This window comes from Scyliorhinus torazame, chromosome 5, assembly GCF_047496885.1.
Source record: "Scyliorhinus torazame isolate Kashiwa2021f chromosome 5, sScyTor2.1, whole genome shotgun sequence".
Classification (NCBI taxonomy): Eukaryota; Metazoa; Chordata; class Chondrichthyes; order Carcharhiniformes; family Scyliorhinidae; genus Scyliorhinus; species Scyliorhinus torazame.
In genome coordinates this window covers 285,037,258-285,058,323 of record NC_092711.1, presented here as the reverse complement: position 1 = coordinate 285,058,323, position 21,066 = coordinate 285,037,258, and the positions used below count along the sequence as shown (strand labels likewise).

General features: G+C 47.9%; 1 protein-coding gene and 1 long non-coding RNA gene across 3 annotated transcripts in view; one reads left to right on the top strand and one right to left on the bottom strand.

Moving 5' to 3' along the window:
• LOC140421169 (uncharacterized) overlaps nt 1–14,674 on the top strand; it is a 92,171-nt gene extending 77,497 nt beyond the window's left edge. For both annotated transcript variants that reach the window (XR_011946683.1, XR_011946684.1), the window contains exons 3-6: nt 8,108–8,259; nt 9,275–9,343; nt 9,463–9,612; nt 13,847–14,674. This is a non-coding gene — a long non-coding RNA (uncharacterized lncRNA). The remainder of the gene's footprint in view (nt 1–8,107; nt 8,260–9,274; nt 9,344–9,462; nt 9,613–13,846) is intronic.
• kdrl (kinase insert domain receptor like) overlaps nt 1–21,066 on the bottom strand; it is a 283,571-nt gene that overhangs the window by 82,209 nt on the left and 180,296 nt on the right. Inside the window, exons 13-17 of the mRNA XM_072505640.1 lie at nt 14,596–14,904; nt 8,278–8,424; nt 4,587–4,718; nt 2,968–3,074; nt 1,231–1,366 (exon numbers count right to left, since the gene is read on the bottom strand). Of these exons, the coding sequence (XP_072361741.1) occupies nt 1,231–1,366; nt 2,968–3,074; nt 4,587–4,718; nt 8,278–8,424; nt 14,596–14,904 (831 nt within the window). The remainder of the gene's footprint in view (nt 1–1,230; nt 1,367–2,967; nt 3,075–4,586; nt 4,719–8,277; nt 8,425–14,595; nt 14,905–21,066) is intronic.

The window sequence follows — 21,066 nt, the reverse complement described above, 5'->3', positions numbered from 1 at the left end:
CTCTCAGCCCGGGGTTGGGCCGGAGAATCCCCGCGACTGGTGCGAATCGCGCCATGCAGCCCCGACGCAGGAATGCGAATCGGCACCATTGGCGCCGGCGCGGTCGGCCCGGCGCCGATCGGGGGCCGCTCTACGGCCCCCCCCCCCCCCGGTGATTCTCCGCCCGGGATGGGCCGAGCAGCCGTCGCAAAAATCCTGAGTCCCACCGGCGCCGTTCTAACGTGCTCTCAGCCAGTGGGACCACAGCGTGGAAGGGTCCGGGGGGCGGCCTGTGGGGGAGGAGGGGGGGATCGACCCCGGAGGGGGCCTCCGTTGTGGCCTGGTCCGTGATCGGAGCCCACTGATCGGCGGGCGGGCCTCTCGGGCTGAGGGCCTCCTTTCTTCCGCGCCAGCCCCTTTAGCCCTACGCCATGTTGCGTCGGGGCCGGCGCGGAGAAGGGAACCACTGCGCATGTGCACGTTGGCGCCGGTGCCACTGTGCATGCGCGGACCCCACGGCGCCCAGTTGATGCCAGGATCAGCAGCTGGAGCGGCATGGACTGTGCTGGCCCCCTGTAGCGGCCAGAATTGCTGATCCTGAGGCCATGTTGACGCCGTCGAGGAACGCGACGGCGTTTCCGACGGCGTCAACACTTAGCCTCAGGATCAGAGAATCCCGCCCCACGTGCAGCTTCATCCACCCTCCCATTTTAGTTTTCCACATAAGGGGCAATTTAGCTGGCCAATCCACCTACCCTGCACATCTTTGGATTGTGGGGCTGAGACCCTTGCAGATAAGGGGAGAATGTGCAAACTCCACACAGACAGCGAGCTGGCGCCGGTATCGAACCCATGTTCTCGGCGCCATGGGGCAGCAGTGCAAACCACTGCACCACCTTGCCTCCCATCCACCCTTCCATTTAATCAGAGAAGGTTCTGCCTTTGTCAGGAGATTGACAACGAGTCTCTCTCATTGATCAAATGGATCCGGACGCCATGTTTGCCACCACAACAGGCTGCAGTAAATCCAGCCCAATGAACTAGAAACGGCAATGGTGAGCTGAGCCGAAATTTCAAGGTTGCTTGAAAACCAATCATTGATAGAATAGGGCCAATGTTCTGAAATAGTGAATCCAGACTGAAATTGAAAAATCAAAACAAGAAAATATTTGGGCCCCTAGATTAACTCATGCCTTTTGTTATATTATTATGACTTTTAAAACATCCTAACTGTCAATGTGCAGTTCTTACCAAGCCTGAGTCTGTCCCTGGGAAACTCCCATTTACTGCTATCATATGGGAGATGCTCACACTGTTCATCCAGTGGCATTTCATCTGGATCCATTATGATTGACAGATATCCAGCTTTAACATCTGCAGAACTTGGCTGTAAAAATATTATGTCATTGTCAGTTCACACACACACAATCATCGAATCATAAACTCCCTGCAGCGCAGAAGCAGGCCATTCGGCCCATCGAGTTTGCATCCACCCAAACAGCACTCCACCCAAGCCCACCTCCTCGCCCTATCCCAACAACCCCTTAACCCAACCTACACATCCCTGGACAGTAAGGGGCAATTTAACACGGCCAATTCACCTGACCTGCTCATCTTTGGACTGTGGAAGGAAACCGGAGCATCCGGAGGAAACCCACTCAGACACGGGGAGAAAGTGCAAACTCCGCACAGTCACTGGAGGCCGGAATTGAACCCAGGTCCCTGACGCTGTGAGGCAGCAGTACTAACCTCTGTGCCACTGTGCCGCCCCTGTGCCACTGTGCCGCCCCTGTGCCGCCCAAATGCAGCTCATTTGCCTGTTCCTGTCAAAATACTGCTTGAGTAGCTCTCTTGATTGTTTAGAGAGCAAAACCACCAGCTGGTGCATTAGTGAACTATAGAGTACTGGAACATCCCAAGTTGGGCCTCTGTCCAGTGTTGGATTATCTACTCTTGACATTGGCTCTTGGCAATGTCACCACAATAGGCATTGACGCACTGGGACTCTCAAAGAATAGCCAGGCATTCCTAGCCTGAATTAGTGAATCTCACTGGAAATTGGTATGCTTCTGTGCCTGAATATTACTTTTCCACATAGTTGAATAGATTTTCGGTCGATTTGACGACAGCTCCGAAGTGAACAAGGGGCAGAAAGAGGAAATGTCCTTCCACCTTTCTGCTGGAAGTAATGGATGGCGTGATATTTCCACATACTTAACAGGTTGGTATGTTCTAACAACATCCAAATAGCAGATTGATATCATCTGGTATGTTTTCCATTACTTGTATAACAACAAAGCTGAACATCACAAATTCTTCAAGGTTGTAGAATGTCGGGGCAGCAAGATTAGGTCCTGCTCTTCTCAGATCTAACGAGAACCCCGGTGCACCATGGAATGGCACTGAAAACTCGATTGAGGGTAAAATCTTTTCTAAGTGCTATTGCACGGCACATCGAGGGTTGCACCTAGCGCCAGTGGAAATCGCTCTGGGATTTTCTCGGTGGCGGAAGCACCTAGTCACCGATTGGAAGAATCGCATCCTTAATGTCTCATTCGAAAGATGGCTTCTCCAAAGAAGATTACATGCTCAAGTCGGCAGAGAACGATTTGAATGCATGATCCTCTGACTCAGAGGTGAGTGTTACCACTGAACCATGGCTAACACTGGATTTAAACCATGAAGGCAAGTTCTCCAAAAGTGGCAGCAAAAGTGGACATTGTTATCTCTATATGCACTAAGGATATTGTATAGAATTCAGGTCAGGGCCTATGCTTGACTAGCAAATTAATAATGTATGTAATGGCCCTGGCAAAGTTTCAGGTGTTGTAAACTGGAAACTCTGAATGGAGGTGGATGCAACAGTCATTCAGTTTGAAGCAATGAGGTGTCATAAATCGGCACATGTTTTCTTCACTTGACAGTTTGATCCAAGGTTTCATGGCGCAGCATAAATTTAGCAACCAGAACTATAATTTGTAACTTTACCTTCTTGAGTTTGCGGATAAAAAGTGTGAGTAAAAGCCAGAATAATGTGGCAGCAACCCCAGTACAGACCAAAATAATCAGTTCCAAATTGGATTTTTCCTCAGTGCCTAAAACAAAAGTGAAAAGACATTCAGAAAATTATCATAGTTCATGGAAAATGTTTTAATATGGCCTGGAATTGAATTTATTCATGGTGACAGACATAGCTTATCATAGTACCATTCACCTCTGGTGGGATTAAAAACACGCAGCAGATTGTGGCACAAAACTGCAATTGATTTGATTCAATGATAGCTTCTGACCTTTGAATGTGCATTCATGTGGAGCTTTAATATGTTACTAATAAATCTTGTCCAGCCATTATTTAAATTTGCCATGGCAATGTCTTACTTGTTGTACAAAACTTACCATGGCACCAAAATGAAATTATTAACAGAAATACCTATGTATGCAATGGCTGAGAAGATAGGCAGTGCAAATTATGGGTAAGATCATGGGTCATTTGTTATGGTGGTTGAATAGATGAAATTATTTATTCATTGCATGAGATTCTGAAGGCCTCGTCCTCTGGTATCAACCTCTGTGGTTTTGGCCACCTTTAAATGAAGTTCAGAAAACGGGGGCGGATTGCTCCAACCCCCGCCGGTTCGGAGAATGGCCGCACGAATCGCGTCACGCCGCCCCGATGCCGGGATGGGATTCTCCACAGAGCGGAGAATTGCCGCCACTGGTGCCGGCGCGGTCGGCGCAGTGCCGATCGGGGTATGCGGCGACTCTCTGGCCTGGGCCGGCACGGGCTGGCGCGCCGATTCTCCGGCCTGGATGGGCCGAGCGGCCGTCACCAAAATGCCGAGTCCCGACGGCTCCGTTCTAACATCCTCTGACCCGGCGGGACCTCAGCCTTGAAAGGTCCGGGGTCGGCCTGTGGGGGGGGGGGGGGGGGGGGGGGGTCCGACCCCAGGGGGGGGGGTCTCGTAGTGGCCTGGCCCACGATCGGGGCCCACCAATCGGCGGGCCGGCTTCTCTCTCCGGGGGCCTCCTTTCCTCCACACCGGCTCCTGTAACCCTGCGCCATTTGGCGTCGGGGCCGGCGTGGGGAAAAAGGCCACTGGGCATGCGCTAGTTGGCGGCGGGCCAACTGCGCATGCGCTAGGTGGCTCCGGACCAATTGTGCATGCGCTAGTTGGCGCCGGACCAACTGCGCATGCGCGGACTCCGCAGCGCCGGGTTCATGCAGGGATCGGCAGCTGGAGTGGCATGGGCCGCTCCAGCACCGTGCTACCCCACTGTGGCCCGGAGAATCGGGTCTCGGAACGGGCGTCGACGCCAGAGTAAAACACTCCCGTTTTTGTATTGGCACTTAGCCGCCCGATGGGAGAATCCCGACCAGTTCTCTTGGCTACACTGTAAGAAAAACATTGTAATGCAAAAACTAATATGTGGGCTCGCATTCTTTGAAAAAAAATGATAGATACGTGTGCTTGACTGTGTGTTTGTGTGCGTTTGCTCACTATTCTATTTTCCACGACTTAAGTGAGATTTGTAGACAAATTGTTGGAGAAGAACATTTCACTGGTCCACGACGCACTCTCTTTCTCAAAATCCTTGTAGATCCATACCTAGGACAGCTATGTACGCTGAGGTTTCCACAGTTCCCTTCTCGTTGGTGGCCTTACATTTGTATTCTCCTGCGTCATCAAATCTGACTCTTTCAATGATTAAAGTTTTGTTCCCTGCTTCCAGTAATATGCCTGGGTTTAGGAAAGAAGTCACATCATCAGGTTTTAGTAGTTAAGGAGATTTTGCCGCTGTATGTCTTTGAATGTTGTCAGTAAACAGTCACAAATAAAATCTTTGTTCCTGTTTAATGTCATAATGTCATGATACTTGTTTCCATGGCTATTTGTGGTACAAATAAAAACCACTTAAGTGTTTCATCCCATCCTTACTAATATATTATCAATGGCACGGGGAAGGCTCACACCAAGTGAGTAGGTCAGCAGTTTTTACGAAGCAGGCTGGTGTTGGGTAAGTGGGGGTATGTCCTGTGGGGCCCCCTGCATCCATTGGAGATGCCCCTAAAAAAGCTCATACACCCCCTGTAACCCTCACCTGCTGGCCTCTCAAACCCAACCTACCCCCTCTCACTGATACCCTGGACTTATCTGAAGTCCGCCATCCATAACCTCCTCTTCTTCGGGGACTGCATGTGGTCTCAGCTGTGGTCACCACTCAATCCTGGCCCTGCTGAGACTACAGAGCTGCAGGCCATTCATATTGCTCTCTAAGGTAGCACTTCCTCACCAGCCACAACCTTAGGCAATTAACCCCTGTTGGGTCCCTCAGTGACTTTCCAGGGGAGGAAGTTCCAGCATTTGAAAAACTCTGCCCGTGTCTGTTTTTAATAGAAGTATGAATCCATTTATTTTAAATAGGCTAATGCTTCCATAGTTCACAACCTTAGTGCTATGATGCACTATGAACTAAGCATCCAATGCCATATTCTCTAAATCATAAAAACAGTCTCCAATATGAATACAAGTCTCATCTTTATGTTACAATTTGCCCATAACCTCGCCCCTGTCCACCTCTAAAAGCTCCTCCAACACCAAAGGAGGCTCTCCCACCTTGCCCAACATCAGCCCATGCCAATTATCTGTTTATTTGACTCCAACATCTTGCATCTCTGTCATTCCTTTCACTCCACCTTTGGCAGCTACTTCCAGATGCCGAGGTCCCACTCTCCAGGATTGCCTCTTTAGGCCATCCTGCCATTCCACCTTGCTCTTCTCCTTTCAGAATCCTCCCTAAATCCCATTACTTCGATCAATTAGTTTTCCTTCCTTATGGCTCCCAAAACTTGACATCCCTATTATTCCCCTACACCTCTGTGAGCCATTGTCATATATTACCGGCACAATGTAAATTAACATGATAGATAGAGGGATATAAAATGAATGTATTGTACTTATATGCTTATATTAACAGTGATAATTTCTAGACTGTAGCCTACAATGTTTCAGTCAATTGTCAATGGACAGTTGCAGTCCAGAACTATCTTAGATCAGTATTATCTTCTTAATCTATGCATTTTCCCCGACCAAATTTCTGCATCTGTCTTCTTTTCTGATAATCATGTCTGCTTCTGGAGATACACTTTCTGATGCCTCCCTGAAATGGTTAGTATTTATATGTTGAGCTTGGCAGTGAGTGTGAGACTATGAGAGAACATCACAATCAGCTCTGAATTTGTTCTTATCTGATATCCGCATTTCCTCTGCATGGAGTAGAAATCACTGGAGAGCAATTAGGAGTAGGAATCTAATGTCCTTCATAGTCTGTTAAGCCTTTTTAGGCACAGTGATAACAAATGGCCACATAGATGGCCAAGAGAGGATGGTAGTGCATGTGGAACAGCACCTCAGAAAGGGTCACCAACCTCAGGAGAAGAGCTGAAGAAGAAATATCCGAAAACACAGAGTGTGCAAATCCACCTTCTTAATCGACCTGTTAAATCCTCAGGTTGCAAGATATCTCTTGGCAAAGTTGTCAGCATACGGTACTTTGGTAAGGCTTCACTCTATATGCATGCATCTGATTTTATTTTCATGAAATGATGTAAGAAACTGTTTTTTTTTCCGTCATGATTTATTGCACTGTGGAGGTTGTATAACACTTTCATGACATATTATTAAGGTGCGACATAAAAGGAAATTATATAAGGGAAAACATACGCGGAGCTGAGGTGGAGGAGACTGAGGTCCTAATGTTTTTATACTCTTCATTAATGATGTCTTCGAATATATTTTTTTAGTTTTCCGGGATGAGAACAGAACCCCAGCATGAATCAAATAATGCTTAACATTGATGCCACAGATATTCCACCTTCCCTCGCTTTTCCTTCCTCCTTTTCCGAATGAACTGATTCCAGTTATGTGACAGTTCCGTAGTCACAGATTTTATAAATGTATGCTACAGTGAGTGTGAGCAATCTAATCTACACAATCTAACTATGGACAGCCTTAAAGCTCAGCCTGATCATAATTCTCGCTCTAACCTCCAAACCAGTGCAGTATCTAGCCATCAAACATAGGTACTCTTATACTCTAACTCATGGTTGCTGAGCTAATGTATTGCATCGGCAATGAAACTCTGGCTGAAATCAGGTAACCTGGTACATTGGGGAATTAATCTGAGGCTTACCTACTTGGTAGGCCTCAATATCAAATAGCAGTTTGGTTTACAAAAGCTAATTGTATCTTTTTTCAGGCAACCACATTTAAATCTGGTTTATATATTACATTCTCGATTTTATGTCGCCTTTATAACAGATTAAGGCACAAGCTGGAAAACATAAAACATCGCAGAAAGATATGTACCTGACACAATTGTTTTTACAGTAAGATGTGTTTGTTTTGTTGTTGACTTGATAAACACGTTCATAAAACTGCTAATCATCATACCTGCACCAATTAATCCTCTGGATTTTATTGCATAGAAGATAGCTAAATAAAAAAATACAGATGAAAATTTAAATGGAAATGAAGAAAAAAAAATCAAAAATTGGAAATGAATAAAAATTGCTAGGTGGGAATAGGTTGATCAAGGACAAATTGATGGGAATGAGAGAAAATTTTCCAAGTCTCTGAATTTTTGCACGCGTTTGTTACAGACAGAATGTGATATCTCTTGCACTGACATTGAAAATTGTGCAAAGATGCCATGATTAATATTTGCATTACTACAGCATCCTTCAGATCAAAGCATTTCAAAGTGCTCAGTGCCGAAATACAGTGACGATTGTTACCTAGACGGATGGGAATGTTTGTCAAAGTTCATGGTGAACGTGACTTTAGAATATAAACCATCACCAATAAGGGAACTGTCTGAACTATAAACCCTTAAGAGATCTGCCGAGAAATGTGGTCTACATGTTCCACATGTGACAGGACAGTTATTCTCTTGACAGCTGCCCCAGATGTCTCAAATACCATTTCCAGATGGACAAAAGGTGGAACTGATTTGAAAAAAAATTGCCAACTGTTTAAAGATACAAATAAATGCATCTTTAAAAATGTCAGCTTTGAAGTCTCCTTCCATTACTATGGAGTTTAATTATTTTTTAAATTGACAAATCCAGGTGAAGCATCAAGGCAATATATAGCCTTCCTATGGCTGGTGTATGGGCAAATGACCATGTTTGAGAAGAGTTAAAGAGACCAACATCGTTCAGACTAAATAGCATGCCTATCTACTATCATCATCACCTTGCTCAGAAAAAAAGAGAAAATAGTAAGTATCATATATCACCTGAAGCTGGGAGAACCCGTTGCCCATTTTTGTACCAGGCAATGCTTGGCGGAGGTCGCCCGTTAACATTGCAGTTCAGAGTCACAGTACTGCTGCTGTTGACATCCAGGCTTGTCAGATTCTTCTGTAGAACGGGGATGGTCTTAGCTGCAATGAAATAGGCATTTTTCTTTGTTGTTTCCATTTATTAGTTTTATTTTTTCTAATTCTTCCCTTTTCTTTTCCTGAAAGTAATGATTTCAATGTGACCTTCAAGGCTGATTATGGTTGCCGGAGGAGACGGAAGCGGAGCTTTCCCCCTATAATGGGACCTGGGTTTTTGTCGCTCCCAGCAGATTACATGGCCACAAGTGGTTGGCGAAGTGGATGGGAGGAAGTGTTTAGTCACAAAATTCTCTGTGTTATGAGTGTGGTGCTGGTTTGATGGACTATATCTGCCTCAAGTCTAGAAAGACGTGCTGTTAGGTGAATTGGACATTCTGAATTCTCCCTCAGTGTACCCAAACTGGCGCCGGAATGTGGCGGCTAGGGGCTTTTCACAGTAACTTCATTATGGTGTTAATTTAAGCTTACTTGTGACAACAATAAAGATTATTATAATTATGTTTGGAATGATTTCTGTCATGTATGGTGCCATGGTTCCATAAGACTACTTTCCAAATGTGGGCCTACAGAGTGGGTCCATTAAAAGAATGAACCATGGAGCGCATCATAATCCAAAATTGAGTTCCACATAGGCACACTATCAGGAGATCAGGAATAGGAACCCAAGCTTATCCGGTCTGGGAACATCTGTAAAGAGAAGAAACAAGTTAACATTTTGAATCCATATGAATCTTCTTCAGCTCTGAAGAAGTCATACGGACTCAAAACATTAATGCTGTTTCTCCCTCCACACCTGCTGAGTCTTTCCAGTATTTATTGTTTTTACATTCAGATTTCCAGCATCCATAGTATTTTGCTTTTATTAACTAGATCTTATTGTTACTTTCCTTAGCTTGGAGAGGAAGGAAAGTGTCAATTGTCACATCTCAACTGCTTGGTTCTATGGTCTAACATGTACATTGTAAGTTTTCCAATGAATTATTTTTATAACTGACATGACTTTTCGCCCTACACTTTTGTTCAGGGCAGCTGCCCACTGTATTCGTATCACTGAATCACCTCTATTATTTTAAACATTAGGTCAGGTTTGCACAAAAGAAAAAGCAAAAAGGATGACGCAATTAATGACCATTGATTGTTGTTTACAAAACCGTTGGACATCCAAAAACCCAAATTTGCGCAATGAGATAAACAGACTGATAATTTATAAAGAACATACTATTACTGGAAGTAAGTGGAACCTTATCTCCCTCCACTTTGCACATTTCCAACCAGTCATTCAGCAGTTTTCAAAGTAATAAATGTTTATATTTCTTCTTGTGTTTTGATTTAATGGTTTAGCTACTGGAAGGTCAGGTTCAGTGGAGGGCCAGTTAATTTGGAGGAACAGTAAAACATAGTGTGGGTTTAAAGGTGCCAGATTTGGGTGACCTCACCATTCCAGGAAACAAGTGACTCATCCTTTGTGTAGACTCGCCAATCTCAAGTGGGTGTATGTAATACCAACTGTTCCGAAAGATGAACAGTACGAAGTCTTACAACACCAGGTTAAAGTCCAACAGGTTTGTTTCGATGTCACTAGCTTTCGGAGCACTGCTCCTTCCTCAGGTGAAGGAGCAGCGCTTCGAAAGCTAGTGACATCGAAACAAACCTGTTGGACTTTAACCTGGTGTTGTAAGACTTTGTACTGTGCTCACCCCAGTCCAACGCCGGCATCTCCACATCAGAAAGATGAAAACATGGCTTTGAGAACTTGATGAGACTGGCAAAAAGGCTTCCCATATAAGTAAGCCCAAATGTTTTAAGATTTGACCAATAGAAATTCCCCTATTTCTGGCTTTCTGTGTTGGCCATTTCCTCTTTCATATTAGGCAGCAAATACTTAAACTAATCTTTGGCCTAAAATTTATGTTGATGGGCAGAGCATGCAAATTTAATCAGAAGGGAAAATACGTGCCTTCTGAAACTGAGCGACTCTACTGGAATGGTCTGATTAAACATAATCAGTCAATGCAAATTCAACCTGAAACCTAAGGGGCGGGATTCTCCACCCCGCCACACCTGTTTTCTGGTGCGGACCCCCCGCCGGCAGTGGGATCCTCCGTCCCGGCAGGTGGCCAATGGGGTTTCCCATTGTGGGCACCCCCACACCATCGGGAAATCTACGGGCGTGAGTGCGTTGCTGGCGAAACGGAGGATCCCGCCAAGAGAGAATCCAGCCCAAAGTCTTTTTTAATGCAGTCTTAGAATGTGGGTTATGCCATGTTGCCCTTGGTTTTGACACAACCAAGTGACTTGCTAGGTTTCCTCAGAGGGCAGTTTAAGAGTCAAACGTGTCGGTGTGGGACTGGAGTCATATCCACCAGAGGCCATGGCAAGGATGGAAGGCTCCCTCTAGGTAAATAAGTAAATAAAGAGAAACCATTTCCAACAGTTGATAAGCATGGACATAGCTTTAAAATGATTGGCAAAAGAACTAGAGGAGACAAAGAAGAAAAGCCTTTTGAAATCATTGAGTGTTTAGGATTTGAAATGCATTGCCTGAAAGGGCGGTGGGCACAGATTCAGTAATAACCCTCAAAATGGAATTGGATAACTGCTTGGAGAAAAAGAATTGCAGGGATTTGGGCAAAATAGGAAAGTGGAACTAACTGGAAGGGCTGGCAAAAACTTAATGGGCTGAAGGGCTTGCTTCTGTGTTGTACTCTTCTATAGGATTGTCACAACAATTGATCAGCTTCATGGTTAGTTTATACTGACACCAGCCTTTATTAAAACAAATTCACATTCTCAAGTTTCTATGGCAAAACATGAATCTATGTTATTAGTTCCACAGCTCTGCACTACAAGCTCAGTGATATAACCACTACACTGCAATACTCCCAACATGTTCTCCATTGGGAAATTAATGATATCTTTACAAATATGTACCATAGCTGGTGTGAAGCTGCTGTGTAATAGGGATACCAATATGACGTTATTTCATATTTTACCACAAGAATTCACTCTCCAGTCATGCTGCCACTTCTGCATGAATGTGGTCTGAAAGTTAAAATTATGTTGACAAAAAGCTTTAGCATCTCTGGTCCTTTAAACATAATTTTACAGCAGTACAGGAATAACAATATCAGTAATGTTGGAGCTGTTCTCGTTCGGAGATTATGGGATGATTTGATAGAGGTGGCTAAAATGATGGAAGGATGGGTAGATAATCAGACTGAGAGATACCTGAAACAAGAGGACCTAGATCTAAGGTGAAATGTAAAAGATGTAGGTCAGAGGACAGTTCAGGCATATGCCATTGTGGAATGCACTAACCGAATGAGTGAAGAGGCCTGAGGCCGTGGTTGAAAATTTCCTTTGAGCTGCTCCCATTCAGCTGGAGGTGTGGCAGGAACACTGTATGGATAAGTAGGGTTTCACTCCACAATTCCAGTGAATTTATCCCACAGGGTTTGAGCAACTCCAAAGAAATTCCCATCCTGTGTTAATGATTATTTATTGATGCAGAAAATTGAAGAATGAGGAAATAATAGGTATGGGAACATGAGTGGGTACATGGGATTCGGAGTATAGCTCATGTAGAGGATAAATGTTAACCTGGAATGGTTATTCTGAATGCCCTGTTTTCATGTGTAAAAATAACTTTTAGGTCAATTATGCGAACATAGTAGAATATATTTCAATTGTGCTATTCCATTTCCCTTCAAAATAAAGTCTCAAAATGCTTTAGCTTTATAAAATGTAAGTGGCTTATTATGTTATCTGCAACACAACTTCCTTTTGAACTTTTGAGAATACAGACATTTATGGTGACCGGATGGTGCAGTTAGAAGCTATCCTTTCATTCCAGGTTTTTAATCACTGGGGGTGATATTTAATCTAGGCGACGGGGCCATATCGACTGGCTGAAGAGCCAGTGAGAGCCCTGTGTCGCCCCCTTTGAGGAAGACTGACCATATTAGGTTTCAATCATACACTTGAGTGGCCAGCAATGGGCCTTACCTGGGACTGGCGGGATGGGGGGGGGGGGGGGGGGGGATAGGTACCACCCCTCAAGGACTGTTGGCTAGTCAGAGGCTGGAAGCTGTCCATTGCAGGACATGCCAGTGGAATGGTGGCTGCTGGTGGCAATGTACACAGAGGACAAGGGTCAGCAAGGGACCAGGCCACAGTTGACTGAGACAAAAACAGAAAATACTGGACAATTTCAGCAGGTCTGACAGTATCTGTGGAGAGAGAGAAGAGAGCTAACATTTTGAGTCTGGATGACTCTTTGTCAAAGCTGATGGGGATGTATGTGAGGACGCAGTGGTATTGTCAAGTTTGACAAAGATTCAAGCGGATTCAGAATGTTAGCTCCCTTCTCTCCCCACAGAAGCTGGCAGACCTGCTGAGATTGTCCAGTATTTTCTGTTTTTTGTTTGAGATTCCAGCATCCGCAGTCATTTGCTTTTCTATTACAGTTGACTGAGGGCTGGTGAATGTTGCGGGAGAGTGGGGGAGGGGGGGTGTGTGCTGTAGGCAGCATGGATAGGGATGGCTTTCAATGGGCACCCTCCACTTGCCGATGCTGGGTCCCTTGATCAGGCACTGACTTCCTCTGTATGGGGGATCCTCCCCTCCCCTTGGCAGCTTGCAGATAAACCCGAAAGGATTTTGCTTTTCAGATTTCCGCCATGATGAATTCCCTCGACCACTGTTAGTTGAATACCAGTGGCGGCAGGATGAAGCCCTTAAAAGGGCATTAATTGTCTGCTTAAGTGGCTTAATTGGTGGTGGGGAGGGAATAGGCTGTCCATGAGGCTGGTCGATCAGGACTTAATTGGGGAAAACGGGAACGTGGCAGGAAGGAACCTTGATTAAATGTCCCCACCCCCAAACACGCCTCTGGAGAGGGCATTACTTTCTGCACTTTGGTTAAAGTTTTGTGTGTCTGCTGGCTGTAAAGGTCCTATGTGAAAATTAGTTTGGGTGTCTCAATCTAGTCCTTGATGGATCCACAGCAAATTACTGTCTTTAATTTGAAACTGATTTACAATCTCATTCAGGGAAGCTTCAACCTGCTAACAGAAAAGTGTCAACCTGTTGAATTAACTGGGCACTTTAGAAGTTGGGCTGAGACACGTTTTAGTGGAGGATTTTGAATCTGGTCATGCTACTGGGATTCATTGAGAATCGGTGCCTGAAATGGGAAGCATTCCATGTCTCTGCATTAACATTCCCAATGGCCATAAAAATTAAATAAAAACTATTTATTTCAGTAGCTGTGCAGTGCTAGGTACAATGGATGGAGTTATACTCAGTTGCAGTGTGTACTAACAATATCATCGAAATAGTTACATATTTTCCTTTTTTTAGTTTTCTCCCCTATTGTTCCTTTTAACCGACCTCACTGGGGTATGTTACACTGAGAACATGTCTGTAAACTATTTATAATAATAATATTTATTTGTCTCACAAGTAGGCTTACATTAACACTGCAAGGATGTTACTGTGAAAATCCCCTAGTCGCCAAACTCTGACTCCTGTTCGGTTACACGGAGGAAGAATTCAGAATGTCCAATTCACCTAACAAGCACATCTTTCGAGACTTGTGGGAGGAAACAGAAGCACCCGGAGGAAACTCATGCAGACACGGGGAGAATGTGCAGACTCCGCATAGACAGTGACCCAAGCCGGGAATTGAACCCGGGTCCCTGAAGGTGTGAAGCAACAGTGCTAACCTACTGTGCCACCATACCGCCCATAACTGCAAGAGGGATCATAGTTCAACTCAGGTCTTTCCACATCTATCAGCCACATATTCATCACCAGCAGGACTTCAGGATTGTGATCCTGTTCAGGAACCGTGACTATTTTCTCCTTCCCTTTACCACAGGAACTCATATAGACAAAGGGTTACCTGGACTCGAAACGTTAGCTTTTTTCTCTCCCTAAAGATGCTGCCAGACCTGCTGAGATTTTCCAGCATTTTCTTTTTGGTTTCATATACATGATAGACTCTCGACCTCTGACAGCTGGGATCAGCTAACTAAGAACAGACGAGGAACCAAACGGAGGACCTTCTTGAAAGGTACGGCACAGCCACTGCAGTGATATGGCAAGCAACTGAACCATTGGAAGCAGATCTAAAATGTTCTTAATTGGGTCAAAATTAAAACAAACAGTGTATCTAAATAGTTAAAGTTGTTCTTGCAGCGACTCACTTACGTTTAATGTAGACCATAGTGTGCTGCTCGTACTGTTCCTTGGAAGTCTTGTTCATTGCTCTGCACTTGTAAATGCCAGTGTTCCTTTCTGTCACATTTCTGATACTGAGGAACAAAGTGTTCGAGTAGTTTCCATAAACTGTCTGAGTGGAACTGTATAGGTTAATGTCAGGCGATTTCACCGAGGACTGGTAATACCAGGCAAATTCATTCATGTAGTACTTTGTAATCGTACAGGTAAGATTTAGGTCGCCTCCCTCAGTTTGAGACTCATTGACATTTGCCTTGAGATGCAAGACATCTGGCTGATCTAATCCAAAACAGACAAAGGCAGTAAACAAAAGTGGAACATTGAATCCTATCGGTCTTATTGTAAAACATCTTCCGTGATTCGTGACAAGAGAATTCTCTACATATTGCTGTTTTTTTAATAAACTCATGCCGAAAAACATCTATTCAATGGAACTACAGTACAATTTGGGCCTGAGCCTGTCAAAAGTCTTACACTCTTGGCCATTTGCCAGGAATTTTATATAAATAAATTATTTATTTTTCAAAAATATAGAGTTGGATTCTCCGGTCGCCCAGCCGCCTGGTTTCTTGGCTGCGTGCCATTTGCTGGCGGGGAGATTCTATATTCCGCAGTTTGTCAAGGGATTTGCCATTGTAACCACCCCAGGCCTCTGGGAAACCCATGGGTGGGGGTACACTGCTAGCGGGAAAAGTGAATCACAACGACCGGAGAATTCTGACCTTAATGACAGAATTTCACTTCAGTGTCCATTTTCAAAACACAATTATGAAACATGATTATTAATGTTAACTTGCTTTTCATTTCTATTTCCGTTGATTATAAAATATTTTTGGTCAGACGGTGAATGTTCACGAAGTTAAGATTTGTTTGAAGTGATTTAAATATCAATGTTCTAATCTTGGAAGCTAGTTGGTGAAGCATAATGACTGGAGCCAATCTTTACTCATGATTACATTTATTTACAGAGTGAAATATTACAAGCATAAATCTCCTTACTCAACCAAACCACAGTTTCAATAACTGTCTCTCTATATATGCTTAAGTGAAAAGTGTGCAGAAAATGTCAATTAATCCATTAATCGAGGATACAGGAGGAATAGATAATACTTCAACAGATTGTAGCGTACAAAGACTCCATGAGACGAATATAGTGAAGTCGATGAGGCTTTATTAAGCGTGTCTGTTCCCCAGCAGCCCGTTAGTAAACTGGCCTGCGGGGGAAGACACCGGCTTCTTATACTTCGCCTTGAGGGCGGAGCTTGAGGTCAACGGCCAACCAGGACCCGGGATCTGTCAGCCAATGACATTAGGGCTTCCAGTCCCACATGACCCCCAATACATACTACCACATTCACCCCTTGTCAAAAATGAACCCGGCGGGGTGATGCTTCGTATGGTGGTAAGGGTTTACAGGGCTGGTCCTGGGAGGATAGAACATTCACATGGTAGTACAGTATTGGACAGTTCCGTCCTGTTGCAACTATTTACAGAGGGTATAGGAAAAAAAACAAAATGTTCTTTGAACAGTCCATCTTTGTTTTACATCGACGCCACGAGTCGGTCGGGCGGTCTGGTCGTCCGTGTCGATCGCCTTGGCCCCGGCGGTGGTGGTGGTGCTTGTACCAGTGTTGTCGCCTCCAGGAGCCGTACGGTTTCAGCTGTCGGTGCAAAGGGGAGGGGGACTGATCCTCCTGGGAAGGGGGCGGTCGCGGGGTGCGGCGGTGGCAGGAAGGGGGGAGGTTGGGTTGATGGTGTCGGGGGGGTGTGCGTGGTGCCGGCGGGCGCCAGATCCCGCAGGGAGACCGTGTCCTGTCGGCCGTCGGGGTACTCCACGTAGGCGTACTGGGGGTTTGCGTGGAGGAGGTGAACCCTTTCGACCAACGGGTCCGCCTTATGTGCCCGCACATGCTTTCGGAGCAGGATGGGTCCTGGGGCCGCCAGCCAGGTCGGCAGCGACGTTCCAGAGGAGGACCTCCTAGGGAAGACAAGGAGACGCTCTTGCGGTGTTTGATTAGTGCTTGTACATAATAACGACCGGATGGAATGGAGAGCGTCCGGGAGGACCTCCTGCCACCGTGAAACTGGGAGATCCCTGGACCGTAGGGCCAGTAGGACGGCCTTCCAGACAGTGCCGTTTTCCCTTTCTACTTGCCCGTTCCCCCGGGGGTTGTAGCTGGTCGTCCTGCTTGAGGCTATGCCCTTGCTGAGCAGGAACTGGCGAAACTCATCACTCATGAAAGAGGACCCCCTGTCGCTGTGGACGTATGCGGGGTAACCGAACAGTGTGAAGATGCTGTTCAGGGCTTTAATGACTGTGGCCGCGGTCATGTCGGAGCAGGGAATGGCAAAAGGGAAGCGGGAGTATTCGTCCACTACATTAAGAAAATATGCGTTGCGGTCGGTGGAGGGGAGGGGCCCTTTGAAATCGAGACTGAGGCGTTCAAAGGGGCGGGAAGCCTTAATCAGGTGCGCTCCATCTGGCCTGAAAAAATGCGGCTTGCATTCCGCGCAGATGTGGCAGTCCCTTGTGACTGTACGGACCTCTTCTAAAGAGTATGGGAGATTGCGGGACTTGATGAAGTGGTAAAACCGAGTGACCCCCGGGTGGCAGAGGTCCTCGTGGAGGATTTGGAGGCGGTCAATTTGTGCGTTGGCACATGTGCCGCGGGATAGGGCATCGGACGGCTCGTTCAGCTTTCCGGGCCGGTACAAGATCTCATAGTTGAAGGTGGAGAGCTCGATCCTCCACCTTAAGATCTTGTCATTTTTAATTTTGCCCCGCTGTGCATTATCGAACATGAAAGCTACCGACCGTTGGGCAGTGAGGAGAGTGAATCTCCTGCCGGCCAGGTAATGCCTCCAATGTCGCACAGCTTCCACTATGGCTTGGGCTTCCTTTTCCACTGAGGAGTGGCGGATTTCTGAGGCGTGGAGGGTTCGGGAGAGAAATGCCACGGGCCTGCCCGCTTGGTTAAGGGTGGCCGCTAGAGCTACGTCGGAGGCGTCGCTCTCGACCTGGAAGGGGAGGGACTCGTCGATGGCGCGCATCGTGGCCTTTGCGATGTCCGCTTTGATGCGGCTGAAGGCCTGGCAAGCCTCTGTCGACAGAGGGAAGGTCGTGGTCTGTATTAGGGGGCGGGCCTTGTCTGCGTACTGGGGGACCCACTGGGCGTAGTACGAAAAGAACCCCAGGCAGCGTTTCAGGGCTTTTGGGCAGTGCGGGAGGGGAAATTCCATGAGTGCGCGCATACGTTCGGGGTCGGGGCCTATTATCCCATTGCGTACTATGTAGCCCAGAATGGCTAGCCGGTCGGTGCTAAAAACGCACTTGTCCTCGTTGTACGTGAGGTTCAAGGCTTTGGCGGTCTGGAGGAATTTTTGGAGGTTGGCGTCGTGGTCCTGCTGATCGTGGCCGCAGATGGTTACATTGTCGAGATACGGGAACGTGGCCTGTAACCCATGTTGATCAACCATCCGGTCCATCTCCCGTTGGAAGACCGAGACCCCGTTTGTGACACCAAAAGGGACCCGTAGGAAATGGTATAATCGCCTGTCTGCCTCGAAGGCTGTGTATTTGCGGTCACTTGGGCGGATGGGGAGCTGATGGTAGGCGGACTTGAGGTCCACGGTGGAGAAGACTTTATACTGGGCAATCCGATTGACCATGTCGGATATGCGGGGGAGAGGGTACGCGTCTAGTTGTGTGTACCTGTTGATGGTCTGGCTATAGTCAATGACCATCCTTTGTTTCTCCCCTGCCTTCACTACTACCACCTGCGCTCTCCAGGGATTATTGCTGGCCTGGATTATGCCCTCCTTTAGTAGCCGCTGGACTTCGGACCGAATGAAGGTCCGGTCCTGGGTGCTGTACCGTCTGCTCCTAGTGGCGACGGGTTTGCAATCCGGGGTGAGGTTCGCAAACAAGGACGGGGGTTGCACCTTGAGGGTAGCGAGGCCGCAGAAAGTGAGTGGGGGTATGGGGCCGCCGAATTTAAACGTAAGGCTCTGTAGATTACATTGGAAATCTAATCCCAGCAAGGTGGGGGCACAGAGTTGGGGAAGGACGTTAAGTTTGTAGATTTTGAATTGCCTCCCCCGCACCGTTAGGGTAACTATGCAGAATCCCTGGATCTGTACGGAGTGGGATCCTGCAGCTAGGCAAATCTTTTGTGCGCTGGGATAGGTGGTCAAGGAACAGCGTCTTACCGTGTACGGGTGTATAAAGCTTTCCGTGCTCCCGGAGTCGACTAGGCATGGCGTCTCGTGACCGTTTATTAGCACCGTTGTCGTCGTCGTCTGGAGTGTCCGGGGTCGAGCCTGATCGAGCTTAACCGAAGCGAGCAGTGGTTGTAGTAGTGGGGTGGGGTCCGTTGTTGCCGCCAAGTTGGCGTCGGGGATGGACGAAATGGCCGCCCCCATACATCGCACGTGGCTGGGGGGTCACAAGATGGCGGCGGGGGTGGACAAAATGGCCGCCCCCATGCGTCGTACAGGTCTGGGGTGGTCCAAGATGGCGGCGCCCTTCCTCCCCTCGTGGTGGCCGGGACCCAAAATGGCGGCATCTGCGGGTCGCACAACGGCGCCCCTCCTCCCCTCGTGGTGGCCGGGACCCAAAATGGCGGCGTCTGCGGGTCGCACATGGTGTGCTGGGGGGTCTGGGGAGCGGTAGGACCGCGAGCGCTCGGACCGTGCGGAGCTCCCTCACCGTGAGCGCTAGGACCGCGCGGAGCTCCCTCACCGGGGACAGCGGTGGTCGGGGCCCAAGTCGGCGGCGCCGGCAGGTCAGGCGTGGGGCCGCGAGCGCTGGGACCGTGCAGAGCTCCCTTGCCGGGGACAGCGGTGGTCGGGGCCCAAGTCGGCGGCGCCGGCGGGACAGGCGTGGGGCTGCGAGCGCAAGGAGCGCGAGGAGCTCCCTCACCGGGGACAGCGGTGGTCGGGGTCCAAGTAGGTGGCGCCGGCGGGTCAGGCGTGGGGCGCGGGACGGGGGTTAGGGTGGCGTTAGGGACGCGAAAAACCCCCTCCTCTCCATGGGGAGTGTTGGCCGGGACCCAAAGCGGTAGGGGGGTTGGGGAGCGTAGGCGGCGTGCAGGGCTCCCAGTTCTCCCGGGACCGCGGTGGTCGGGACCCAGAGCGGCTGCGCCTGCGGGTCGCACATGGCGTGCTGGGGGGTTTGGGGCGCATAGACTGCTTGTAGGGCTGCCTGTGGCCCCGGGACGGCGGCGACCTCGCGGGATCGGCACACCACCGCATAATGGCCCTTTTTCCCGCAGCTTTTGTAGATGGCTGCGCGGGCCGGGCAGCGCTGTCGGGGGTGTTTCGCCTGGCCGCAGAAATAACAGCGGGTGCCCCCGGTGCGACTCGGCGTTTGGACTGCGCAAGCCTGTGGGGCGTCCGGGAGGGGGGGTAGGGGGTTTGCCGCGACGGGTACGTACGGGGCCCAATGGCCTGCCACGCGGTCGGGGCCGTAGGCGCGGGTATTACGCGCGGCCACGTCTAGGGAGGCTGCTAGGGCCCGTGCCTCTGAGAGTCCTAGCGACTCTTTTTCTAGAAGTCTTTGGCGGATTTGGGATGATTGCATACCTGCCACAAAAGCGTCGCGCATTAACATGTCCGTGTGTTCGTTTGCGTTCACCGACGGGCAGCTGCAGGCTCGTCCCAAAATCAGCAGCGCAGCGTAGAACTCGTCCATCGATTCTCCGGGAGCTTGCCGTCTCGTCGCGAGCTGGTAGCGAGCATAGATTTGGTTAACTGGGCGAACGTTGAGACTTCTCAGTGCTGTGAACGCCGTCTGGAAATCGTCGGTGTCTTCAATGAGGGTGAAAATCTCCGTGCTCACCCTCGATTGCAGGACCTGCAGTTTTTGTTCGTCTGAGACTCGGCCGGTGGTCGTCCTGATGTAGGCCTCGAAGCAAGTCTGCCAGTGTTTGATGGCTGCTGCCGCATTCACTGCGTGGGGGCTGATCCTCAGGCATTCTGGAATGATCCTGAGCTCCATAGTCCTTTTTAGGCACGCTTAATAAATTGTAGCGCACAAAGACTCCATGTGACGAATATAGTGAAGTCGATGAGGCTTTATTAAGCGTGTCTGTTCCCCAGCAGCCCGATAGTAAACTGGCCTGCGGGGGAAGACACCGGCTTCTTATACTTCGCCTTCAGGGCGGAGCTTGAGGTCAACGGCCAACCAGGACCCGGGATTTGTCAGCCAATGACATTAGGGCTTCCAGTCCCACATGACCCCCAATACATACTACCACACAGATGAAAACTCATGCTTCGGAATGCTAACAGCACATCCCACAGAAAACATGGCCAATCAGTCCATTGGCAACAATTCCTAATGCTGTTTATGTTCCGGAAACATCATTAACTACATGCTTATATTCTTTATAAAAAAAGACTGGCTATTTATGTTATTAATTGGAATGGGTCTCCTCAGAG